At 43.5% G+C, this 27,874-nt stretch overlaps 1 protein-coding gene across 2 annotated transcripts in view; it reads left to right on the forward strand.

Moving 5' to 3' along the window:
• The first annotated feature begins 7,731 nt into the window (after positions 1-7,731).
• tcf7l1b (transcription factor 7 like 1b) overlaps positions 7,732-27,874 on the forward strand; it is a 32,759-nt gene continuing 12,616 nt past the window's right edge. For both annotated transcript variants that reach the window (XM_083979676.1, XM_083979677.1), the window contains exons 1-4: positions 7,732-8,716; positions 8,855-8,927; positions 9,059-9,186; positions 27,085-27,168. In XM_083979676.1, the coding sequence (XP_083835802.1) occupies positions 8,531-8,716; positions 8,855-8,927; positions 9,059-9,186; positions 27,085-27,168 (471 nt within the window). In that variant the 5' untranslated portion in view covers positions 7,732-8,530. The remainder of the gene's footprint in view (positions 8,717-8,854; positions 8,928-9,058; positions 9,187-27,084; positions 27,169-27,874) is intronic.

Here is a 27,874-nt window from a genome sequence, read left to right on the forward strand (position 1 = left end):
GGATATAATGCTCATAGTTTGAGTTACATGTTCCGAATCTTCCTCGAGGCCTGACCCTCACCTCGTCCTGCCCTGTCATATCAGGTTAAGAGTTATACTGGAGCGGTGGACATGACAGCTGGAAATGGTTTGAGACTCTCTGGATAGTTTGTTTTCAGACCACGCTGCAGGGAATGGATGAGAGACACGTGTAGGTTAGCCCTTGGCTGTTGTACTTATGTGCCTCATGGTGACAAAAGTGTTACTGTGAATGATATCAGTATAAAAATCTGCAGCTCCTTGTGGTCCATGTAAATATGACAGACTGATCGGGGGCAGTCTAGTCTAGGTATCTCAGCAATGTGTCACTATCTGAGTTAATTAGGCTCCTCTGGTGTTTCAAGCACTTTGACCTGTTGGGGGATTCATTTCCTGGTCTGTTGTGTTTCTAAGTCTGCAATTGGGGTTCTGGCATAATTTGCGTTCTCACTTCCCAGTCCCTCTCAGATGGTGGGGTGCTTTTCCTTTCTTTATGACCAAATAAATCTGACTGGTGCCAAAGGAAAAAAAAAATGGGATTAAAATTCCCCTTTCGCTGTCTTGAGGAGCCCAGCTGCACTGCACTGTTTGTTTTCCACAGTACGGTGCAGCTGCACAGTCGAGCATTATGGAGAGGTGGGCCAAAGCAAAAACAGAAATGACTTATTTTTATTGGCATGTACCTCTCCATTCAGTGAGTGATAATTGCATTGTGGAATTAGAAAGCAACATTCAACAACACTCTGGTTAAGATAATGTTAATGTGGTCAAACATGCTTTCTCTCTACATGTAATATCTTCAAGGTCTTTTTTTTTGTTTTTGTTATTTTTACAGTAGTACTTTTTCTCACAACTAAATTCTGTTTTCTCACCACAGTCTATTTCCGAGACCATGTACTGTAGCAGCACTTACTGTATTCATACACGCGTACGCACGTATGTGACAGCACAAATAGTGACGTTCGCCTGAATACAAAGAATAATAATGACTTAGATGGGGGAAATGTAAAGTATACTCTGGTCTGCAGAGCAACATGTACAGTGGTTTGGTTATTCTGAAATTACTTAACAGACAACCGACAGCTATTTCAACCGCAGACAAGTGGCTAGACGTTCATACAAGAAGGAATGAGCTGCGCAGAGAGAGGGAGGGAGGTTTCGATGCACCTTGAGATAACACGGGAAGAAATGTGGTGCAGCAGGTAAGACATGTCTGTGAGCAATATTATCTGGGCTATGGCACCGTTCAGGTAATTCTCTCTAAATGCTTTCTGAATGTAAATGAGGTTGACTTCCCAGCAGGTTTATGAAAGCTCACTTTGTCATCTGAACGCAGTCGCTCAATATCCTCCCTGACCTTATAGAGCAAAGTTTGCCGAAGAGAAAGGGGGGTGGGTTTTGCTCTTTGTTTAATTATCCAACCTATCTCGGGCCCTTTCTCTTGATATGCTCCTCTCTTTCTTTCTCTATCTGCACAAACAATCCTATCCAATCATGCCAATTTTCAGTCCCTAGAGTCCGGATGTGTCCTCTCAAAGAGTGCTCTGCACCTTTTTTTTTTTTTACCCTTGTGCATTTACAAAAGCTTTCACAGTACCAGGAAATACATCTCTACTTCACTGTTTACTGTTTCACAGCTCAAAAACAAGAACACATTTGATTCTAAATTAACATAACCATCACACAGGATGTAATCTCACTGATGTTTATCACATAATTTGAGCTAAACTCAGATGTAAACAGTTATTTTTGTTGGACAGTTCAGTCTCCTCCCCAGTGATGCCACATAATTCAAGCTCAGGTGTATGGACTTGCTGGACACTAAAAAGAGCAATATGACTGTAAAGATATATTCATGAAATACAGTGCATGCGCACATTTGTTTTACTCCTGTGACTGTGCACACACACATGCACACAGCTGTAGACATTCAAGAATAAGGCAATCACCAGCAGGGTTGTGCAGTAATTCTATGGAGGAGAGATTTACAGACCAACACATAAAGATGATGGTTTCCAGACCCTGTGCATTATTCTGACAGATTGTGTGCTGCTGATTGTATAGCTCGAGAAAGAAAGTTAAGGGGGGTGGGGGGAGGCGACGGAACAAAAAAGACAACACTAATAATAAGTAATCCATGTGAAAAACAAAAGTCTTCGAGGACTGGGAATAAGTTTGTCTTCTCCTGTGGATACATGCAGACAAAAACCAGCAAGGACGCTAAAAATATGCAAAAGACTTGTGGTGCAGTTTCCCAAGGCCAGAGAAAGGAAATAGACTGACAGTTTCTCCCTGACCCCTTTACTACCCCCCTGTAACCTCGTAACAACCCCCACGGGGGATCCTGTCTCTATGTGTAAAACAGACAGTCAGAAAGCATCCTGGAAACTTTAGAGCCACAAAAACAAGAGGACGTGAGGAAGTCCAATAAGCTTGTATGTAGAGGGGCTCAGTCGGGAGATAATCTGGAGGCCACACAGACCAGGCGCCAAGCCTATAGAGCCTAAAAGCTCCGTGGCACAGCCGAGCAGCGTGGTCATTGTTGTCTTTGGAAAGTAAGCAGCTTCAGCGAGGCCAGTGGTGTGAAAGCCACCTCTCTTCTTGAGTGTCTGCTCCAGACCCTGTTGTTGACATACAGGGCAGGTGCAGCTGCACTCTACAACCGCATCAAGCCGAACCCCCTCGACACACACATGCGCACACAAACACACACGGAGCAAGAGCATTGGATGTCAAAAGACAGGGTTATATGGACAAAGACAAATCTACCATTTTCTTTAATATCTCTGCAACAATCAGCGAGGCACTGCTGAGTTAACACAGGGCCCACAGAGATGAAAACAATGGCTGGATTCTTCTGGCTTGAAGATGGCTATGGGAAATGGCAGGGATGCCAGGGCTGATAAGTGACTGAGGGGCTCAAGTTACTTCCAGCTGTCTGCAGCCGTGCATGCCTCTGCGGAACGTATGGTTCACGCATAATGCAAACCATTTCATTTGCGTAATGCTCATAAAAAATCTGGCGGACATATTAAATAAAGTCAACAGCCTCTCACTTGGGCAGGGTTTACATCACAGGAAAGAATCTCCAGTCCTCTGCGGAGCGATGCAATGCACCCCTCAGCTGAGAAAACACAGACAGTTGAACACTGTGACCTTGTTAACATTAATGTTAACTGGATCAATAAAAAAACGGGCGATAGCAGCAACTCTGGATGCAGCATCTGGAAAGAGTCTGACAGAGGCTTTGGGACAATTACGGTAGTTACAGAGCTGTGCATAGTAAACAGTGTCCATGAGGACCTGTTGGCATTGTTGGCTGTGCTTGTTTTTTTCCTTTACACCATAAAACACAGATTCCCATATAGACGCTGCAAATAAGGAGCGTATTTACCTTCTTGTAATTAAAAGTGATGGGAAATAAAAGTTAATGTAAAATCAGCCCGTAAAAGATTAATGGTATTTAATAAAGGCTGTATTTTTGTGCTGTAAACCGAGTTACGCTGAAAACTAGCGCCACATTGCATTAGCATCACCTCAATACCAGTGAGGGCCTCTTCCTGTCCATTTGGAAAATATAAGTACATTTTCAAGCCGCTGCACACTCCAAAAGGGAGAGTGCTTTTGGCAGGCTTTGAAGTTCTCAGAAATAATGCTCCTTAAAAGCATCCTCTGCCATACAGAAAAAAACATGAACATGTATTTCAGTCAAGAGGCATGAGCGAGCACTTCTCAGCAAGCATGTAAATCCGCACTGGAGGACTTGGACGTTTTTGATGTCTTTTTAAGTCTTATGATGTTGTACCCTCTGCCTGAGCAGCATTGATTAGCCTTCAGGTAATATTCATTCATTCATTTGTTCATTCACTCATTCTGTCTCATCATATAGAGATGAGCAGAGTCAACTCTCATTTCATTACGCTGAGTGTTTTCTCCCGCAGATGAGCACTGTCTTGGTTTGGAGCCGGGGCCTTTCTGGAAAAAGGACACTACAAATTGCAACAAAACACCAGAGAGAAGGAGAGAGGCAGGAATAAAAGTTTGCAATAGTCTTTTATTTTCCCTTCTCTGCACAGTTTAGTGTTTCAGTTACACCCTTCAGGCAGTAAAAACTGTCATCTAATCATATCCTCACACAGTCTTAAATGCCATATACGCCCATACCAGCCTGGAAAGGGGACCTTTCTGCGGATTAAAACGGATATGAGGTTATTTTTGTGAGATCCATGATTGCATGAGACACTCCCATCCCTACTTAGTGTGATGACTGAGGAGGTGAGGTAATATGGCAGAGTGGTGATGCAAAAGAGTTGGTTCATCTGCACAGGAGAGACAAATGTTTTGTTTTTGTTTTTTTTTGCTCTTTAAAATCTGATGATCCTTCTGTGAAAGAAAGTTGATACTCACTGGGTGTTTTTTTTTTCTGTAATGGGGTCAGATCGGGAAAATGTATCTTTGGATGTTTAAAAAATGTGTCGGGATCATGGTTAAAAAGAAACACCATCACAAAAAAAAATGGTTTGCAATGTCTTTTACATCAGTATTTTATGTTAACGGCTGCATTAGAAATGACAAGGTTGAGGCCACATCTATTACAATTCTTCCAGCCTTGTTTTGACCAATTTTCTGCACCAAAGTCTGAGATGCACAAAACCAAATGGAGACATTCTGGAGGGCTCTTTGAATTAATGAAAGAACATGACTCGGGTACTCTTCAAAGACAATCAAGTGATACCTAAATCTCCTGAAGTGAGATGGATGGAAGCAGCAGTAGCACACTGTGTGATCTGACATGTCCTCCACACACTTTAACTAGTATTATTAGAGAGCTTGACAGGGTGGGTTTGGCCTGGCAAGACACGTTGGACACACTACAGCAGATCAGAGAGAAGACAAGGGAACTGCTTTAACGCCCCTGAAACAGCGAGGCGAGAACGTGATGAGGAGATGGGAATTACTGCTGAATTAAGCACCACTTTGATTGGAAACTGATTGACCGCTGGTTGGCAAAACATGAAAGGATGACCTTGAATTCTCCAAAGCGAGTATGGATTGGCACAGAGCATCTCTCTCCTCCCTTTCCTGCTTTCTCTCCTCCACTCGCACTGTCTTTCAAGCACACGCAAACACAACACAACCACACAAACATGCACACAACCTGCGCACACTCTGGCAGCTATACGCACAGCACAAGGGAAGAAGCACACGTGTGTGTATAGGCACGCACAACCAGCTCCATCTCTCTCTCTCTCTCTTTTTTTTTTTTTTTTTGCACTCTCTTTAGTGAGGGAAAAAATGAACACACAGTCACGTACGACAAGCCAGAGTTGAGAGAGCAACTTCAAAGTAAGGCAGATGCAGGGACAGCACCCTCTGAATAAATTTTCTGGCCACCAGTCGATCTGCCCCCAGGCTAAGATTGTGGCTGTTCGCATCTCTCCTGACCCCTCATCAACTCCCAGTTAAAACCAATCCTTCTCTAACAAGGCAGGGAGAAGGTAGGGATAGGTAAATATCTAGAGATAAAATCCTCTTGCACATGTTGCAGGTGTAAAGAAAATACATTTTCAATATTATATGAGTCAGAATGCAGCTGGTTTGATCCATACATTGGTGTGAGGAAGATTCTATCACATCAACAACAACAACAATGAATTCTTTCAGTCTGTAGGCATATGTGTGATTATGTGCACAGAATTATGCTTTAAATGTGACCAACTAATGTTCTTTACTTTAATGAAAGCAACAGCTTGACAACAATAGGCATAATTTTGTTTTTGCGAGAGTGGCCCCCTCTCTCACATTGGAATAATACACTTCCGATATGCTGTTATTTTTTTTTCATTCATTTTATTTCTCACTGAGGTGTTATAATCTCACTGTGCTGTGAAACAACAGTCTACTCACCACATGCCCATGGCGCTTAATAGCACACTGCTGAAACTTATGCGTGTGTGAGAAATGTCAGTATTTAAGAGATACCCCTGCTCAGCAACTGCTTATGCAAGTCATTATTATTTTTGTGTGTTGACTTGTTTTAATATTTGATTTCTTTATTAATCATTTATAAGGCTATGGTTCATGAGCACTGAATAATTGTAATTGCACCTGCTGGGACATACACAGTCCATTACATTTCTGACATGTGATAGATTTGGGTGGGGTGGGAGGCTGTGTTTTCGGTGTTTTGTGTTAGTTTAGGGGTTGAAAAAATTGGAGTTCAATGTCAAACCAAAGGGCCGTTTCATAAATTTGGATAAGTAAAAAAAATGAACAAGTGCAAACACCATTCGTAAAACGCACTCTGTTACATTCTCTGCATACTGTAGCCAAGACAAACAATGATGTATAGCCTTGAGGGCAAAATATTCACCTATGTGTGCGCATGCAAGTGCAAACGTGTATTTCTGTCTATGGGAAATCCACTATTTATAACAGCCCAGTGTGCAGTTCATATGAGATGCAGAATGCAACTACAGTATATGTTGCTTTTAACTGAATACAAATACACACACTGACATGCACGCACACACACACACACACACACACACAAACACCCAGGAGGAGCAGGGATCTAATGAGGCCCGTGGAGACACTGCTGAATTGTCAGTCAACCCTCAGCTTGCTGACATGCAGTCGACAACATCAGTGACTTCTTTTCTCAAACAGGGGAAGCCTGTCGAATTGCATCAGAAGCAAAGAAAAGTCTGAGGTCCTGTGGATTTGGGCTGAGGGGGGTGAAGACAGGAGGGGCTGAGGAAATGTTTTAAAAAGAATCAAACTTGTTAGCTGCTGTGTTACACTGGGGAGAAACTTTTGCAAGTTTCGATGCTTTGTGGGCGAAAAATTGCTTTCTTTTTTTGTAATGCATTTAAAAACAGGCCATGATTCAGATGTATGTACAGGTTACTCCACAGACACACACACACACACACACACAAAAAGTTGCAACCACTTCCCTTGTTCTTCCAAGACTGTTTGCAAAACCGGGCCTCCAATCCTGTTCCTCAAATATACAATGAGGCCAGTGAGGGAGAGAGAGAGAGAAAAAGAGAGAGAGAGGGAGTGAGGCTGGATGTTACTTCACTCTGTCATGCCTATAGTTGTGCCATAATAGGCCATGCTTATCCCAGGTGTTGCTGAGCTTTGTCTGTCCCAGCGTATTGTTTCAGGACATGCAGACGTGCAATTTGCACATGGCAGTGTGTAATTATGACTTTCTCACTAGAAGTCTGGCCTGTCATTTTCACACAGATGGAGGCAGTGTGGTCTCCCGCTGCCGGCATCCACAACACTGGAGTTATATTGGCAGGTCACACCTCGTGATAGGAAGCTGCTCAGGTTCACTTAGACTCTAAGAAAACACCATATGCATATTCTCACTTTATTGACCTGTGATATTATAACAATAATGATAATTATAATTGTGACTACAACTGATACCCTACTGATAATACTAATATCACTAATAATAGTGGTAATAAAAATAACAATAGGCTAAATCAAAACTGTGCCATTCATTATTCGGTCACTCCGTGCTACAAACCTCCTCTGTTGTGTTAAAATGCCCTCGATCATTTCATTGTCTGTTGCGGTGGCAGTGCGTTGGTGGCTTGAGGGTTAAGAATAGCTGATCTACATGGTGGTGAATTAAGTGTCGGCTTTCAGTACTAACTCCTCCTCTTCGGACAGGCTGCGCTTTTCTTCCACTTGAACAACCAAGTAGTTTTCAGGGCGCATTCCCCGGCAGCAATGTGGAGGGAAAGGGAGAGCACGTCCAGCTGAAAAAATATTTCTCTCTTCGCACCGGGTTTTTATTTCTCTCTTTTTATTTTATTTTTTGTTTAATCCCTTGGTTTGTTTGGGAAAACGACATTGCGTCGCCTCAAACTTGTGGAAGTGGTTGTGGGGGAAGCAAGTGAAGAAAACTGCAGCAACCGTCGCGTGTTTTTTCTTTCTTTCCTTTTTTTTCTGCTCACTCGAGCCATTGTTTTCTTACGCATGGATACTAGGAGATGAAATCGGACGTGTTTCTTTTTCTTGAGTAACCTTCCCCCTTCGCGTGGACTTTTTTTTTGGTTTTGTTTTAGTTTATGTGGTTCCCGGGATCTGTAAGAGGAGGAGAGAGTCCCATTCCTCTGCAGCGCAACAAGGAGAGACAAACGCAGGGGCCACAAGTTGTCCACAAGCTGCGAAGGAGACCAAACTTTGCCAAGTTGCTGCGCATCCGGCCACTAACGCCAAAGATTCATCGATATCTCCCCTCTGCGGCTCTGCTGTAACTTCCAACTGTGGATTATTGTTGTTGCAGTGCTCGCCATGGACCTGGGGACCACGTTTAGAGGATGAAAAGGGAGTTTTGAAACATGAACAGTGTGTTGTAAGTTGGTTCACTCCTCCAGTGGCTCGCTTGGACTACGCTCATCTGATATAAAGTCAATTATTGTTGCGACTGTTTTTTCCTCCTCGTTAAAAACACAAACAAAACAAAAACACCCACCGCTCTGCCAAAATGCCACAGCTCAACGGAGGTGGTGGGGATGACTTGGGGGCCAACGATGAAATGATCTCGTTTAAAGACGAAGGGGAGCAGGAGGAAAAGATATCGGAGAATGTATCCGCGGAAAGGGATTTGGATGATGTGAAGTCCTCCTTAGTCAACGAGTCAGAAAACAACAGCAGCTCGTCAGACTCCGAGGTGAGGACACGCTGCACGGAGACAATGTGCTCCACGCGGCTCACAGCATTAAGACAGATGTGATTTAATGGTGTTGAAAGTTTCAATAGTTTCTTCCCCTCCGTGTGTGTGTGTGTGTGTGTGTTCTCTCCTTGTCAGCAAGCAGAGAGGCGCCCCCGAGCCAGACCCGACTTAGAAAGTTATGAGAAAACAAGAGACTACTTCAGTGAAGGTAAAAAATAAATAAATAAATCAACAAAACCGTAAAGGCATTCGCACAAGTTTTTTTTTTAAAATGCAGTGTCCGGTGGTCATGCAGCTTTTGTGCTTTTATTAACCCTGACTTGTCTTTTATCCCTGCAGCACTGAGGAGGCAGCAAGATGGTGGCTTTTTTAAGAGTCCTCACTATCCAGGCTACCCGTTTCTCATGATCCCAGACCTCAGCAACCCCTACCTATCCAACGGTTCACTGTCCCCCAGCGCCAGAACAGTAAGTGCCGCTGTGGAAATGTCGCTCTTTGCTCTCTTTTCTTTATTCACTCGCGCTCGGTGTGAAAAAAACCAGAAGGAGAAGAAGAAGAAGAAGAAGAGAAAAAAAAACTTTGGCCGTGCGTAAAAGTTCCTTGTGCACTGCCAGACCGCCATATTCCCTCCGAGTGGCCTCTCAAGGAGTACTAACTACTTCTTTGTTCTTTTTGGGGATATAAATTTCTCCTCTGCCACCCACCCCTCGACAAGGCGTGCATTTGACAACCCCTCATTCGGCTCAAAGTTCAGACAAATTAGTTATTCTATTCTTATTTTGAAGGATTTATGGCAGTTTCTTACCGAAAATACTGCGCACTGCTATCAGTGGATGTTGATTATATACTTTACACAGTGACCTTGTCTTACTAAAGCTGGGTTTATCTCATGTGCTGTCCCCGAGAGGGACTTATATTTTGCACTATAGATGCCAACATTTATCTAAATTTAATTTTACAATTGTATGATATTTAAAAAAGTGTTTCAAGGGAGTCATTTCTTTTGTTTGTATGATAACATCTTTTTTTTTTTTACATGCTCTGCAAGAAACTGAAAATAAGTGCTATCCTACAGTACTAACAATGTAATACTTCACTTTGACACACATGGGAGGCATTTCACTGCCCAGACCATGACAGCCGTTGTCCTCAGACTAGATTCGGGTGACAGTTGTGAGCCTGTGTTGTTGGTTCGTTTGAGACTGTAGTGATTCATGGACTTGTTGCATGGTTGCATCACACCGCTTGTACGTGAAGTTGTAACAGGCTCACAATGTTTGATATCAAGTGTTCCACTGGTTTGTTTGCTGTTACTGTGCAACAGCTTCTTTTCCATTGTGGAGAGCGTCTGGCTTTTTTAGCATGGCTAGCAGAGGGCTGAAGAAGTGAAGCGCCGAGACTTTACAATAATTTCACACCAGTTGGCAATGAAGATAACATGACTAATGAAGTCACAAGAAGGTGCATGGGGGGAAAAAGGCCACGCTGAGGTCAGAGAGTGTGATCCGCAAAGTGACCACGGACACTGATTCCAGACATTTAAATGTAACCCACACTGTTTGGAATGGCAGCTCGTGAAATACAAATTTAAATGGGACTATGCAAACTTCCTTGAAATAATCCCTGCTGGAGAGCTGTTCCTCCCAAGCTTGTCCATCCCCCAATGCCTGTCATGCCCCCCCCCGCCCCCACCACAGCACCCAACCCCACCCCTCCGCCCCAAAAAACAAGTACTTTCGTTAAGGCCTGGCAGGCATCTGACTGAAAAGACCCCCTCCACCACCACCACCACCACCACCACCACCACCACCACCACCTCCTCCTCCTCCACCCCCCTTTTTTTCTGTCTCCTTTTCACTGTTCAGGCCCGCTCCCCTCGCCTCCCTGTATCTTCCATTCAATTAGAAAGGCGTTAGTTGACCATTGTTATTCTGAGCAGTCTTGATGGCTTCATTGGAGGTCTCCATTGGGGCTCATTAACTAAATGGCTACTCTGCTCACGCTAGGTGATACATGTCGCTGTGTAGATCGTCCACCTTGTTGCTTCTGGCCACCAGAGTTTAGTTGGAATAATGTCGTTATTATATTTTTTGCTTTTCCTGGTGGATTTTTGCAGGGAACATCTTTTTTTTTGGGAGTAAATAAGGCATTCAGAGTCGTCTATTATCTAGTCTCTGCTTTGTTTTGTCTTGTGTCTGTGGTATGAAAGACTCTCACTTTACTTGTGTTTTTTTTTTGTCCAACAAAACAAAGTTAAAATTAAATGGACTTTCCTCAAGGCAAAATAACAAATAATTGGAGAGGATTTAAAATTCGAAGGTATAATCCCCCATATTAGAAAAAAAAAGAATGAGGTCAATGGGACAGAGTGAGCTGACTGTGTCAATCATCACCGTGGCAGAAAACAAGCAGGCAGACAATAGCTGGCATACTTAGCAGATGTCTCAAGGTCTCCATATTGCTCTGTGCTCATGGCTATAGTGAGAGGGCAGTGGATTTGATTGATGAGAGGTTCGACTCAGAACCCAGTAAAAGCTCTGGGGCCGGTTTGTTTACACCTGTGAAGCTGAATAAAGTCAGATTTACTGGATGATATTTACCAGTGGCTCAAACACACATCAGCCCAACAACTTAGTTTAAGTAATGAGCTCTACAGTTAGATTTATCGTGCAGCATCATCCTGTGGGATATGCTGATTTACTGGCTGGATAGAAATGTGCCCACAGGGTAACCTCACCTCGTTTGTGTCGTCACCTCTCTGGTCTTGAGATACGGACAATGCCAGTGCCAGCAAACAGATATATTATATTGTGTGTCTCGCAAAGCCCCGCTGGGAATGATAGATTTGTTTTTGTGGCATAGTATGTGGTTGCACTTGTGCTGCGTGAGACACATTAAAGTTATGCCTCTCACCCACATCATGTGATTAAATACCAGACGACAGAGTCCAGTGGCTTTTATTTCCAGGTGGAGCAGCAGCTTCGTTTCTGTAGCAAGGTAAATATTTTTGTAATTACACACAGGGCAGTGTGTGTGTCTGGCTATATTTTTACATTTCCTGCATGTGTCTATTTACACCTCCCCTACAGGCCTGACATCTTTTGTGTACTTTTTGTGTAATAATAATAAAGCAGTATACCCCGTACATGCTAGGATTTAAAAGAAGGCAAATGCTAAATAATAGATAGGAGATGTTGCACAAGAGTCGTCGTGCTGTGATTTGACTCTGCAATGTGCTGCATGATGAAGGATTTGAGGCCCGAACTTTTAAATTTGGATGTGGCAACCCTATCATGAGCAATGAGAGACAGGCCTACATGGGATCAGCACAAAGTTCCCCCGAGGGCCAAGCATAACTGATTTAAAGCCTGCGTGGAGCTGACATTCCGCTGTAATCCACCGAGAGCTGAGGAGGAGGTTTTATGTTTGCAGAGATGTTCCACCAGACTTCTGCCTGCTGTGGGGCTACGGAGCCAGAGAGGGTTTTTTTTTTTTTTTTTTTTTTCATTTTCCTACATAGTCAGCCTGACAAATCCCGCTTATTGTTTGTCGATTCATTGATGTGATTATCGCTGCATTGTTCCCGTAGTGACGGACTGGTGCGAGATTTAATTGATGAACACACACTTGACGCTTGACGCCATCGCTTGTCAGCCTCATCAGCACTTTGAGATAACTCTGTTAGTACATCATCATCATCACTAAAGAGTGAAATGCCTCTTGTGTGTGAGAGGTGGCAAGTGAGCGAGAGCGAGGTTGGCCGCTCAAATATATCTTCATCAAATACGCAGCGAGACACTCGAACTCCCGAGCATGATTGTTGAATAGAAAATTGTTTGAGATTGAGATATGAATGGAGAGTTTGTATAAGTCTGAACATGTCGGTGGCCACGGTTGCATGCCTTTCTGACTTCTTTTTTTCCCATTCTTTCTGCTGCTTTTGGTGCTTAAAAATGTGCAGACAAAGAAAAGTCAACACAGACATTGTCCCGCTGAATAAAAGGGCCTCTCCCTGCATAAGCAAAGCCTGTTTGTGTTGAGGTGTCTTTTCATCAGGTGGCTCACTTGGCCATTTCACTCACCTTGCTGCACATGTGTGTGTGTGTGTGTGTGTGTCGGTGAATGCACACATATGCATCCATGCGTGCTGCACGTTTGTGTGTGCAGTGTGAGTGTGTGAGTTGTGGGGGTGGGAGAGGGTGGGGTGGGGGCGTTCAGGTGAGGCAATGTGGATACTTTGTGCAACAGAGGGAACAGTGTACGGCGCTCACATCCTGACAACCCTCAGTGTTGTATTCCTGAACGTTGGCACGCAAATATTTTTTCAACCAAGGGCTGTGTCAACAGAGCTAACATTTTTTGACTAGGTTTATAGTTTTTAAAAGATTTTTTCTTCAAAGGCAAACACATCTACATCAATTTAGTGGCACTGTTCAATTAGGAACAGATCGCATGTAACCGCAGAAATGCCATCGCTGGCTAAGAGCTCTTTCCCGGAGCGATTCAGGTTGATAATGAACTCATTGCTCCGGCTGTAGGAAATTAAATTAAAATTGGCAAAAGAAAAATGTTTTGAAATATTAAAATAATGTTGAATTAGTTTGAGAAGAAGGGCGAGCTGTTTGGATGTAATTTAACATTTCAGAATCGAGTCATCTGAATTGATTCATTGTCAATTACTACATATCTAAACATCAGCAATTACTTGCATATTACACAGGGTTGAACAAGGTCAGGTCTAATTAGTGCAACACAAACCAAAGCAGTTTACAGTTGTAATTAAATTACCATGTTTCTAATGTTCCACTTTATCTGCCTTTACATCTATAAATCACTGACTGTGTAAACTAAACAGCCTATAATCTTCAGCAGCTTCACATAGAACCTGTGTTATGGAGCTTTTACAGGAGCGTGCATTTTGTGCTCATGTTCGCTTCGTACCATCGCTTGTGTAGTGGAGCTGTGTGAAATGGTGTCAGTCCTGGTCTGTATCCTTCCCTCTTCGGTCTCTGTGGAAGGCATGAGCTGGCGTCAATTCCTCCTGCTACCCCATAGCCTGCTAGTTCACTACCTAACCCACCCGCCCACCCTTCCGCCTGACATTAGAAATTCTGTTTATAGCGCTCTTTGGCTCTCGAGCGCAGGGCCCATCAGGAGCATCTCAGCACCCTTTGAGGAATGGATAACCAACATCTCCCCTCTCCAGCCGCAGACTCCCCATGTTCAGTGACATCAATGAATCCCTTTGATGTGCCAAGATGAATATGTGTGTAAATGTGTTTTTATCAATTTATGTGTTTTTCTCATTTGCTATGTTTGGCCAGAGCTGCTGCGCGGGGTTTGCTACATTGCTTTTCCCTGTGAAATTTTGGGCGAATTTGTGAGGCGGTTGGCCAAAGGTGAACATCTCTAGCAACACCTGAGTTCTCTCCAGAATCTCGGCCTTTCTTCTCACCTTTGAGACCTTTTCGAAGATGTTGTTGACCGTGTCGAACAACAAAACAACCCTGTTGCGGAGTTAGATATTATAGTGTATCACTTACTGAAAAGATCTCTCGCTATTTATAGAGGAAGCTGCAAGTCATGTCTACACATGCTCTGTCTCCGCTTATGAACAATTTTGATCCTTGTGCGGTGAATGGTGAGACTTAAATGCAAGGAAATTCAGCTGTAAGGACGTGGGATTTTAAAGTGCTGCTGTCTTTAAAGTAACAAAAGTTTTTTTTTTCTTGCCAAGAATGGGGTGATGCAGGTGTGGGAGGTGGAGACATGTATCATGTGTCACATGAATACCAGTTTAGTCATGTCTGTTCTGTGGTATTAATGTGGAGTCTGGGTGTAAGAGGGGGAGGGGTGGGCCCCGGGATTTTATCAGGAGGTCTGTCTCCCTCCCAGGTGACTGCAGTCCTCAAACTGTTCCTGATCCAGGGTTAATCATCCAACCTCTCTCCAACCTTTTTTTCTCTTCTTCTGTCATCATATATTATAAGCCTGATTAATGGCCTATTGGTCTGTTAGTGAGAGAATGGCTTCAACTAATGATTATTTTCATTAATTTTGGCGTGTAAAATTCCGTAGTAGAAAAACCTCTTTTAAAAAACCTCTGTCTGTGATGTGTTCACCAACACACAATAACCTCAAGATATATAAAAAAAACAACTACAAATACTTATAGCTATATAGAAAGTGTTTGTTTTAAAAATGTGCTGATAAATTGAAAATGAAAATAGTTCCAGATCAATTTTCTGTTGATCATCTTATCAGTTAATTGATTATTACAACGATTTCAGCCCCTCAGATTAAGCGATAGTGAAACTAGCTTTTGCTTGCAGCCACACTAACTGATGCAACAGCGGGGGTGTGGGGGGGCGTCAGAGGGGGGGAGTGAACTGTGGTGGTGTAAGTGTATGTGGCCCTTTCATAGCTATAACCACTACTGTTTAGCTCACATAAAGAAATGTTTTCCCTCCATAATTGTACCTTAAATGCTTCACTCCATGCTAATAAAACGTGATTGTACAGCAGGAAGAAAAAGAAAATGCTCTAAACAGGGTTTCATCAGTCTGGTATTCCAAGCAGCTGTTTTCAGTTTAAGCACTGCAGGCAGCAGGAGAGAGAGAGAGAGAGCAGGCAGGAGGAGAGATTGTTGATGAGATGTGGTGGTGGGAGCATAAACTGGGGCAGATATGGGTCCTGCTATCCCTTTTGCCTGTTATCCCGAGGTGGGCCGGCTTCCAGACCGTGAGGCACTCACTTATCAGAGGGATTCTGTCTCCCACAGAGCACAGCTCCTCCGCCGTAGACCGCAGTGCCTCATCATTCCCTTACAGTCACAGCCCCAATCAGCAGGCAGCAGGAGGCTATCAGATCATGCACGTAGCTTCAGTACTACTAAGATTTGTATCAGGCTGCGCTTCAGTTCACGTACAGGGCATAGAAACACTCTCTCCCTGCTCAGGGTCTGTTAAAGGCCATGTCAGTATGTGTAACAGAATGTGTGGAGTATCAGTGAGGTTGTAGTGGTCATACTAAATTAAGGAGAGGATGGATATCCATCCAGGATGAGGTTAGTTGACAGCGAGCAGAGCAGCTGTTCTTCTTGTTGGAGTGATAAATCAGTTTGGCTGCATCCCGCTGAGTTTGTCCCCGTACTGTCGGAGCGAGGTTTGGGCCGCTGGTACGGCCCATGTCCCCTGACAGACACATGTCACGTCAACACATTTTACTTGCAAACACGTGTGACGCCCTGCACACAAACCATAACCATCTTATGGTTTCTGGGGTTAGCGTTATAACTTACGTGCATGATAAGAAATGACACATGAATTTACCTCTTCCTGTTTTACACAGTGTAACTTTTAGCACATATCTGTCTTTGGCTTTATGATGTCAAAATATAAACGCATATAAACTTAGAGATGTGACTGACAGTAAAGCTGACATCACTGAAATGTCATCTGTAATCTAAGGTGGGTTAAGTGTGTTTGGCTACATATACCTTAAAGAGAGCCATATGTTGTAACCATATGTAACACATATATACATACAAGCAGCACATGTGTTTATATCTGATTACTTTCGTCAAGTTTGCTTTGAGTTCAATAGGTTTGTCTGACATGTAGTTTTGAAAGTACAACGTTGCTTTAGCTTAGTTCTTCTATCAATTGTATCAGTGTGTTCTCTTATGGCCATACATAAAGCATTATCTTAATTTTATATTCTTCAAAATACCCATGTTTTTTTGCAGAACAACTATAGGTTATAATCATATTGTGACTTATTGGGTTAAGTCACGATTTTAACTACTTTGTTTGACATTTGGAGTAAGATGAGTTTTAGTCTCTGCTTTGGATAGTTTTTAATAAGTTCATTAATTTTGAAAGACACCCTTGTTAAGTCCATAAAGTGTGTAATTGTTGCATATAAGAACAGTTTTCCCATGAGATCAGGTCACTTGCCCTAATATTGATAATAACTTAACCTTTGGGTGGCCCTCACTTCCCCCAGTTACCCTCATAAACCAATTGTACTTGTTAAGAAGTCACAATGTTCTGCAGAGCATCAAATTCAATTAAAGCGCAGCAAAGGCACAAGTCATCTAAAATGTGTAGCCTCCTTATCTCCATCCAGACTTGTGGATCCTGTTAGAATAAACAGCAGAAGCAGCAGAAACTCTGATGGGCTGATATTTTTACATTGGGCCTTGGCCGCAGGATGCATCACTCTTTCTTGACCTTCTCTACTCAATTTAAAATTATGAGGTTGTGCTCTTGATTAGTTATGAGTAATGGCTGTGGTTGAGGGCCTTGTGCTCCTCAGACAGGAGACACTCTTCAGTACGAGCGGGATTCCCCCTGTGGCTGCCACAGATGATTGGATTTCTTTGTTCAGGGATGTGATCAGTTGATTGACCCAGGTGGGCTTTTTGGTTTACTCCCTCTCTCTCTCCCTGTCTCTCTCTCTCACTCGTTCTTTGAAAGATGTGTATTAGCGTGAGGTGAATCATGTAGCAGGTGATAACGATGGATGGAGCGCGACCGGATGGCAGCTCCACGCCTCCGCTGACATAATCCCTCATCCATTTACATGGCTGGATACCAAATCCCTACAAATGTGACTGACTTATTTGCTTCAAATTTAGAGTAGCTACATTAGAAAAAAAGATCTAATCAGCCCTATATGACATGGAGTAGGCCAAGGAGCCCTTTTGTTTGAATTGTACATGGGTTGGAGGGGCTGGCTATTGGAAATCCCTGAAGCAGGCTTTAGGGGCAGGTCTGATTCTCGTGTGAAATGGGAAGGCTCTATAGCTCTCGGCTGACTTGACTGGGGCTGTATGGGTGTGTTGGCAGGGGGAGCGCCGGTCATGAATAGGGTCTTTGACTACCTCAGACTTGCCCTGAAAGGCAGGACAAAGACCCTAGGGCAACGGCTTAGAGCCTCACAGCTGAGCTACAGAATGCTTGGCCCAGTCTTCCTCCCTCCTTGCCTGATTTAAATACTACACTGGCTTTCAGCATTCTGGCGACGGAGGCTCGCATTCACCGCAGCACATTTACCATCAACTTTTCTCTCTGTTTTTGTTTACAGTATACTAATGCTGGAGATGTTTACGTAATCCATTGTACAGAATCCACCAGTGTTGCTAGTGAATATGCATCAGTGACTCTCTTAAACCCGCCTGAAGATTAGCTTCATGCTGCTCGTATTAAGCAGAATTTATTTTGCTACACACTAACTGCTGGCATATGTGTCTCACTGCTAATCACAACTCAACTCGCAGTCGTTAATTATGGAACATTTTTGCTTATCGTAGTGCAAGATGGAGATACTGGCAAGTAAACAAGATGCAACTTGGTGCGCACCTCTAATTGCTTGATTATTTTTGACAGTTCTGTGCAACTCTTCAGCTTCGAGATTTGCAGTGGTAAAAAAAAAAAAAATGGAAAAAAAAGCCATAAATCTTTTCTGCAGAGTTAATGGGGTTATTTGAGTCCTGTCCAGACACTCTCTCCCCACAGAGTGTCTAGTTTCAGATGTCACTCAGAGCTTTGTTTGCCCCCCAGGGTGAAGGGTTAGAGGTCAAGGTTCAGGGCCAGTTGGCTGAGTGGCCACAAAAGCCCAGGCTTCCCCTCAGCACATCCGATCTCTTCTTCCACACCAGCCTGCAGCCACAATGAGAGGATCGGTTTGCAACATTTGTCTTCTCTCGTTATAAGCTAAAATTAATTTTCGCTTATGTCCAGGGTGTTGTTGTCAGGGTATCGTTCGCAGTTTCACAATGAGCTCATAAAACTGGCTAGAAACTGTAATTGTTTCTCAGTGGAAACTTGTGTAATTATTCAGTTACAGTTCTCGTTTTGGAGGCGTTTCATTGCTTTTGCTGTCCAGCTACTGTGTTGGCCCATTATTACGTTAGCAAACATCTTTTAATTAGTATTATTTGCATTAGGGAGAATTTATAGAGGCTAAAATGTTTTTCTGAGCCGCTCAGAATTTGCACCTCAGCGAAATCTGAACACCAGAAACAAGAGAACAGAAACACTTCTCAGTTTCTTTGTTCGAAACACCTCAGAAACTTTTCGAGCCCACGGCCTCACCCTCGTCAGCCCCCACCCACAATCTCAACTTTTCTCCTCGCCCCCCTCCCACCCACCCAAACATGTCCTCCAGCCAGGTTTATTATGCCGTTTCACGCAGACCAAAATTGCAGCTGCATGGAGGACAATCTGGAGCACATTAGCTCAGGCGCTGTGATTTATAAATTGTTTCTCAGGCCATAAATCCCTGTTGTAATTGTGCACAAGCACCCTTCTCTCTCCAGTCTCTCCCCCCTTCGTTCTCCTCTTTCTCTCTCTCTCTCCCTCTCTTTCTCTCAATCTCTCCCCGAACAACTTACAGTTCTTGGGTTAACACTTAATTGTTTGCAGAAGTGTGCAGCTTGGATTGAGCAAAAGTTTGTTGCGTTGTGGCGTAGATCTGGGGCTCTCAGAAACAACTCTTCACTAAAGATAAACTTTCCTCCTTTTTTTCCCAATGCTCTTCCTTAAGCCCTCTCTGTCGCGTGGTGCAAGCTAAACGTCCAAGATGGGATGTGAGCATTTGTCTTCAGCTCCATGTTACTGTGGTTCATGCTCTGCATTCCTGAATACTGTGTAATTGTAAAGGGGCCTCTCCTAAACTCTGTCCCTGGGAATCTGATATTTACAGCAGCCCCTGATCGTAATCACCTTGCCGTTCTCATTAGATTGTATTCAAACTGAAAGATAGCAGCAGCTGTATATGTTTTTTTTAAATGTCCATGTCCAGCCTTGAGCTCTCCATGGTTTGGAGAATGTTGTGAAGTGAGGTTTTTTGCAGTCCTGATGAATCAGTGTTAGTCCTTCAAAAAACATCTCTTCTTTTTCAAAATGAGTAAAAATGATTAGTTTAATATCAACTGATTCAAAAGAAATTACATTTTCAAGTGTCTGTACGTCTATTGAACTAAACTTGATTATTATTGAAGGGGAAGGTGACTTACTCATCCTCCAACCGCCTGAAAACCTATACGTCCTCACTGGAAAATGTATTCTTCACCAAGTTTCAGCCATGTAAGCCGAGTCCTCAGATGTGAACATGAATTGAATTTATAACCACACCTATCAGCGGGTCATGATTTAGCACTCAGTATCGCAACGCACAGCATGATGAAAAAGAAGCCTGTAGATTGCAGGGGAACGACTTTTACAAATGTTTCAGGTATAAAAATCAACACTTTGGCCACGTTCCAGACCTCCCTGCAGTCTGCCGACAATACGCATAACTAATCCTTGGGAATGTCACGGTAGTAAGTCGTGCACTGTGTCGCACAGTGTGGAAGTTTGAAACTACTTTTGGAAATATTTTCTTTTGCAATAAAACACGCCAGGCCCTATATGCCAACTGAGATTATTTTCAGACCCAAAATGATTATCCTTCGCTTTAGTTTGTCTGATCTAGACTGATAAAAGTGGAATAAATAACTAAAAAGATAATTATTTTGCGCCTCACCCATTTGATTCAACTAATTTCTTCCCTAAATTAGAAATTTCACTGGTTTTATTGCAACTTTTTTGGGTCATCTCTCCATAAATGTCTCTAAAAGTGTTCATAAATGATGTGGGTTTCATTCTAACAGTCAGCCTCTGTGTCCCGGTGCGACAGGAGGAGCGAGCATACCTGTGGCATGTGAATGTGTGTGTGTGTGTTTGAGCAGGTAAAAGCTGGAGGGGGGGCGTGCAGGCGGCGGAGCGAGGGTGGGGGAGGGCGGAGAGGAGATGGAGAGCGAAGTGAGTGGGGCTAGCAGTGGGGTGATAGCGATGTCAGGTAGTAAAAACTGAGATGAGGCAGGGCCCAGAAGTCTGCGGGGTCTGGAGATTTGCGCCTGCACTCGGAGAGCAAACAGAGGCATCTGCAGGCAGCTGTGTGTGTGTGTATGTGTGTGTGTGTGCGTGCGTGCGTGCGTGCAAGGGGGGAGGGGCTGCTGCTCAGGACAGGGGGGTGGGGGTGTGGAGCTGGGTGGTGGTGTTGGGTGGTGGTGAAGGGAGAGAGGAGGGGAGGGGAAGGGAGTGGTGGGGTTGGGGGGTGGACTTGCAGAGTGAACACAATCAGCCCTCTGTTTTCATAAGACTTGTGGTATGTGAGAGCAGAAACAAATGTGTTTAATTTAGGCCCTTTTTTTTCTCCCTCTTGCCTTCTCCACTACACCCACTTATGCCCACCTCAGTTTCTCGAAACTGACTTTTTCCCTTCAAGATGCTTTGTTGCCTCTACTGCCTCTGTCAGCTGCTCTTGGGGAGTTTAGCTTTCTTTCTCTCTTACTTTTTTTTTTCAAAAGTGCCTCGAGAAGCTAAAAAAAAAGGGGGGAAACAATCACCCACTGTGCCCTGTTAGAAAAAAATGACACACTTTTAGCAGACGTACTCAAATTTACTCATGGAGAGTGGGGGTAAATATTTATCTGCACTTTCTGGAAAAAGAAGAAAAAAAAAGATTATTTTTATGTCTTAACCGAGACTTTGGAGTGATTACCGTGCTGTGGTATTTGCCCTGTTCAGTGTGAGGGGTGCATGCTGGACTTATTATTGCCTCCTAAATGCCTTGGCAGGAAACCCTGTATTATATTGGTAACCCATGCTGTCTCTAGTCAATTTGTGTTTGGTCATAAATGAAAAATTCAGGTCTCACTTCGGTGTCATTGGCGTAGACTTCGACGCGCACGGCCGCACGCACGCACATACGTTTACACACACATTTGATTTCTAAGTCGAGCTTTACTGTAAACATCCAGCCAGCCGCTGGTAACCACCTCGTGCTCTGGAGTTAATTATACAGACGTTTACGGCTGTGAATTTCAATGAAACGGGGCTACTCCCCAAACAGTAAAAAGTTGTGTTCCTGTGCGACTGGACAAACAATGCCACAGGACATGGAAGAGGACGACATCTTTGACATTTGAGGTGTAGTCTGTCTTGACATCAGATCATGCTGACATGCAGCGGAGCGCTCTGTGGAAGCAGATCTCCCAGGTACGGGAAACCACATAACTGACTCCACATAATTGACTCGAAAAGCATCGCACCCTCCTCCCTGTCTTTATGAGATGGCCCTGCTCTTACCAGATGTATAATTATTTTCTTATGTGTCTAATTATACAGTGAGTTTTATATGACCTGCTGTGTAACAAAATTACTCACTTATTCCTTACGTCAACCTCAGTAAGAGAACTTTTCTTTATATCTGTTTAAAAATACTAGTATAGGAAAGATGGCGGTTTCATTAAAACACTCAATGTATGAGCTCAGTGATAACGCTGTAGTTGCAGGAAGCAATAACTCAGGAACTTGTCATGCAAAAAGGAAGAAAAAAATAAACCCTGAAACAAATAATTGCTGGAGTTGCAAAAAATGCAAACTCCTGCTGAAGTGGGAGCTCACTCACTGGGACACAATGTTAAAGAAGAGTTTTTGGGGGGTGGGGGTTTATCTTGGCCTTGTTCTCTGTAAATGCTGTTTTATTACTGAAACCGCAGTAAATTCACTCCCAGGACTTTTCAAATAAACCCAGTTTGGCCTTGTACAGAACATGCATGAGGCAGTCATATGACACTCAATCGCTCATTGAATATTTCAGAGTTGAATCTCTGAGATATTCAGTTCATATTGAGGATTTCTACAATTTATGTGCAGCTCATAATGTAACAACACAAATATTTTTTTTACTGACTTTGCAGTGATAAATTATCAAACATACTGTACAATAAATTCTACTGTGTCTTCTACACCCCTCAAAGGGACTACTGAAACTCTGTAGATGGAGTACAGGCAGAGCGTGGAACCATCTTGGAAATCTTGGAAAAACCTTGACGCTGTGTTGTTAGGACCTCCCTCACGCTGCCTCCCCTCTTCACTCCTCTCTCCCTCTTTGCACTAATAGTTCTTTTGTGCACAAGAGCATGTTAAGAGGCCAATGAGCCTGGCCTTAATAGGCCACGTTACCATAGAAACCACAGCACTCTGGATGTCTGACCTTTGACCCAGTTTTTTTTTACTGGCTGTGAATGAGAGTGCAGGACGACCGACCAGGTCACAATAGAGGCCCGGCAAACTGAGGGAGTACCCCTGTCATAGTCACTTAACTTCATTCCTCTATGGGCTAATGGACACTTCAAATGTGGCAGCCATTAGCAGCGTGCTATCTCCACCGCAGCACCACAGCCTTGTCAGGGTTAATATAATGTAAACCAGGGGCTGAAAAAGAGATAACAAGAGTTCCTATAGGTTTCTTGGGTTCTCTGCTGATTTGTATTCAGGGTCCAAATGCAGGTCAGTGTATATGTAGGCTAACACATCTCCACGAATAAACTCACAGAAAGAACGATCGAGGGCTTACAAATCCATGCTGTCAGTTTGGATAGAAAAGAAGAATATTTCATTCAACTGGTACATTGTCACCAAAATGTTTTTGTTGTTCCTTTCTCTTTGCGCCGTCCTTTAAGATAGCTTTAATTAATAACTTCCTCCCTGACTAATCTGCTTACTTCATAGTGGACTGGATAATAGGACACGGTCCCCATTCAGAAATTTTTTTTGCAGTGGCCTGGTAGTGCACTACAGGTCTGACCAGCTTAGCAGCTCGTCGTTTCCCCATCAATTACACACTAATTAGCACAATGACTGCCGAGGTTTGCTTAAGAATTGTCAATGTAATTGCCTGTAATGTTGGCAAACAATGAGCCTTAATGCAAACTTTGAGTCGAGGCGGGGGCTACTTATCACATTGTCTTTGTGCCTGAAAGCTTTTAATTGTGTTTCATGCATATATCAGGTTGAGGTGTCAATGGCCCTGCATGAGCAGGAGATATCAGCGGAGAGAGCCATGGAGGGACTGTTGTGTTGGGGCCCTGACAGGGCTATTGTATAGAGCTGTTGTTCATATGGGCAGGGGACGGTAATTAACACCTCAGCCAAACAGCAAGCTGTGTGGCCCATTTGTTTTCTGTTGGGGGGTAAAAGAAAACAATGGGGAGGGGTTCTCCACACAGTAGGTGATTGACATTATCTGCCAGAGCGATCCGTGGAGGCATTCCTGCTGCTCCTGCTATTCACCACAAGTCGGGTGAAGCCATTTCACAAGCGTCAGGCCTCGTCTGAGCTGCCACTTTATACATATTCACTCTTTTATTTGTGGGTTATCTGATTGTTTGCTCTTGATTGATTGGGTTAATCCAATTCAGCTCTATGCCCTTGTCCAGACATATAATCCATTTCAGCCACATTTGCTTTTTCCTCAAGTCAAGCCATATTTTAGGCCTGATGATTGTGCTATTGTCGTATTACTGCACATTTTACAGAAGCTGAAATATGATGCTATATTTTTTATTCTTTTGACAGCCATTAAGACTTCTCAGTGCAGCTCAGAAGTCGGCAGATAGTTGCTAGCAAAGTTTGGGATATTTTCTGTCCTTTTGGCAGAGCGTCTGACTTAGTTTGACAGCAAATGTCCAGACATCTGTCTCTTCTCCATGCTCTGATGTTGGCCTGCAGTATGGCACCACACACTTCAGAGATGACAAAGACTCTTGGCTGTGTTTTCCTCCGCTCTGTGAGAGCAATGTAACAATTAGAACCCAGCTCTGGCAGGCCACATGCCCCAGAGCATATGCTGTATTCTCTCTGTTCGAAAAACCAAAGGGCTCCAGTGCAGCTTTTTGGAAAATTTCAGTGGCATCACTGCCACCTTTGTCGCATCTGGGTCCTGTAAAAGTAGCACATTCTACTGATGTCTATTCTGAGTGTTGGAGGCAACAGGGAAGGCTGGAAGACAATTAGAGAACTACAAAAATGGATCAGCTAAACTTCACTTAGTTACACATTTCTTTCAGTACTCTGTCCGAGTCGATTTACCAGAGTTTCCAGCTCCCATGCTGAAATGGGCATTGCTGTGGGCCCCCAACCATATGTCTCTATTTGTTTCTAATGAAATAAGGGCATGAGTAAAGCATTATTAAATATCTTGAAGTTAATCTTGTGTTTCAATCTTACACAAACATTTCACATCATGTAAGCCATGTCGTAACTGCTTGAATCATGAATTTCAAATGTTCGCTCTGTCCTAACTTTTTTCTCCTTCACTTCCCTTGTGCGTTTTTCTTTTTTTTTCTCACTGTTAACACTGAGAAACTTTTTGCTGAGCTGCGCGACCCGCAATTCCTCACCTTTTGTTTCCTGAAACAACTCATAGACCCAAACACCCTCCCTCTCTGCCTCTCAGCCTCTCTCATGAGTTAGTGAGCCGTGTGCTGCTCTGGTCTGGAGCTAATATGACAGTGTGCAGCTGGCATTACCTGGCTGGATGTTTCGGGGAGTGTGTGAACAGTCGCTCCACAGGGCACACTGGCAATTAAAAGAAAAGTAGGCGCTCAGGAAAAAAAAAAGCCTCAGGGCATGTTTCTCAGTCCTGGCAGAAGCTGTCAAATAAGGGATGGATTGGGTGGGAGAGCCGGGGTGGGCACGGCCGGGCTAGACCAAACGCTCACAATAGGGCTTGTTTCATTTGTGGAAGGACTCATGATTGACATAGATTAGACAGAGAAAACTGCATTGTTTTGGATTTTCTCTCTGGAGAGTAGCATTCATTAGGCACCATGCACACAGCAGAGTAAAGTTTCAATAGGGAGCTAGCAGCCTCTAAAAGCAACTGCCTCCTGACAGTTGTATGGACTTGGGCCCATTAGTTGGAACCTACGATTCAGCCTTGAGCAGTATAGTGAAAATGAAGAGGGCTGATGTCAACTCTAAGAATTTCCCCCCTTTTCGAAGGGAAAAAGGGTCCCCTTCCCCCTGCCTCGGTGCTCTGTTGGACCCCAGCTGTCAGGAAACAATACTCTCTGCCTGCTCCGACAAACTCATTCCTGAAAATGTTTTTTTTTCCCTCCTCTCCCTTTTCCCCCTCCTGCTATAATGTCTTTTCCATTTTTAACCCACAGCCATCCAAGCTTCCTTCCTCCTTACAAACCCGAGTGATGAATGAAGTTTTAAAAATCCAAACCTGAATGCATGACTCTTCCATTTTACTTGTTTGTCATCATTTATCCTGCGACAAAGCTTTGCATATATTCATTAACAGGTTTTGTCGGTCAGATACCATTTCTTGTCTTTTCCATTTATCAGATGTTTGCTTTGGGTGGACGTCAAGCTGCTTGTGCATAGGAATTCATAGGCCTAATGCTATGTAAATGACAACAACAGAACTCACTGCAGAATGGTAACAGTGGCTGCCTGGTGGGATTGTGTAACCTCTTATTCACACAATTTACAACCCATGATACACTTCTATGCCCAAAAGGCAACTTAAACAATGAACTATGTGTATTTATGTGTCTGCACTACATGGGGCTGGATGAGCAAAGCAAAACATATAGTATAAAACCCTTTTAATTAATTTGAAATTTTACCAGGGAGAAAATCCACATGCATGACAAGCTGCTGTATCCGGTATTTAAACTGATTCATAAACCAGATGGTTGAGCCGTGCTTGTGGAGCTCTGGCTTCATGCTATCTTCATTGCTAGAGGACAAAAAAAAGGCCCAGCATGTTGTATCAAGCAGTAAATCACAAAAACCTAGTACATAGCTCTTACGCCATGGCACATGGTGCAAATGGACGGGCAGCAGTCGTAATAATAGGACAAACTGTGGTGGAAATCTTTGTGACAAGTGAGAAAAAAGAGGGAAAGCAAACACTTACACAACCCTTCATGATAACTCTGATACATGTGTGAAAAAGCGTGATATTAAAAGGAGGAGGCGCTAAAAGGGGTCAAAAGGCCAAACCAATTGAGACGGACAGACAGAAGTTACCTTTGAGTCCGCAGCTCAGCCTTTCGCTGCTGTGTAGATTGGGGCTTCCTTCCAGCTGTCTCTTCCCACCCGCTCAGCGATGGGCGCCCACAGCTGGCCTCTTGTTTTTCCTTGACAAACGGCAATTTCACAGTCCTCCACCAGTCCGTTGTGTTCACATCGCTCTCCCCTGCTCTCCCCCGTGCCAGAAATCACTGTCTGCCTCCAGCAGCAATGTGGCTCTCGTACAGGTGTCTGCTGGAGATCTCTGCGGGTTTGACACCATTCATACCACTTTTGCACGCTCTAGGAAAAGATGTACTCCCTGCGGTGGAGTAATTGTAAATATTAAGGAGGAGCCATTTTTTGCACATTTGGTCTCAATATCCTGCCTGTTTTCGAGCACTTTTTTTTTTTCCTCTTGTTTTTTTATTGCTGTGCATGTTTTTCTCTGCAGTGTTTTTGGTTTGTTGTTTAATTGTGCTCCTTTTCTCTCGCTTGCAGTACCTGCAGATGAAATGGCCTCTTTTGGATGTTCCTGGATCTGCTGCGCTAAAAGACTCTCGCTCTCCAACACCAGGGCATTTAGTAAGTAGACACTGACACAAAAACTATCGAATTGGAAGTCAAGGTTATCAGCATTTTTGATAATTTATCAATGTTTCATATTACTGTTGCATATAAACTAGAGAAAGTGTGACAAAAGTGCAATGAAAATCCCTAAATACTAAAGTCATTGCTACAGTAAAATTTCACATCCCAAATAACTGTAATACAGGGGTCAGTAAATCTATGAATGGGAGCAACAGCACTGTCTCACCATTTTGAGGCACTAACAAGATGTTTCCTTCAGGATACATGCTACATTAACTCAATTATCAAACAAATCATGTCAAGTTATTGGGGGAATCTGTTTACTGCAAACCATGTAAATGCTTTAATCAAACTATCACCATAATGCAGTTATTCACAATAATGAAGTTATAATGTGCATGTTTCCCATACATGTACAGCAAGTCCCACCCCCTTTACCACACACACATACAACCTCCCACCCCACAGCACCTGCAGGCTAACTGCTGAGCAGTTGTGTCTGTCTTTGCCACAATAACTATGTCTCCACCATAAATCTCAAGTTTGAACCTCCCTGCCATCCCTGAACTTTCCCACACAGGTGTGAACTAGTCATCGTGGTGTGTGTCAGTCTGGTTAGACAATGCGGGGCCTCAGCAGACCTGTTTGGTCAGTGGCTTCGCTGAGGGATGTCTGTTTGCGATTCAAAACATTAGATAAC

Source organism: Trachurus trachurus (assembly GCF_905171665.1).
Source record: "Trachurus trachurus genome assembly, chromosome: 9".
NCBI lineage: Eukaryota > Metazoa > Chordata > Actinopteri > Carangiformes > Carangidae > Trachurus > Trachurus trachurus.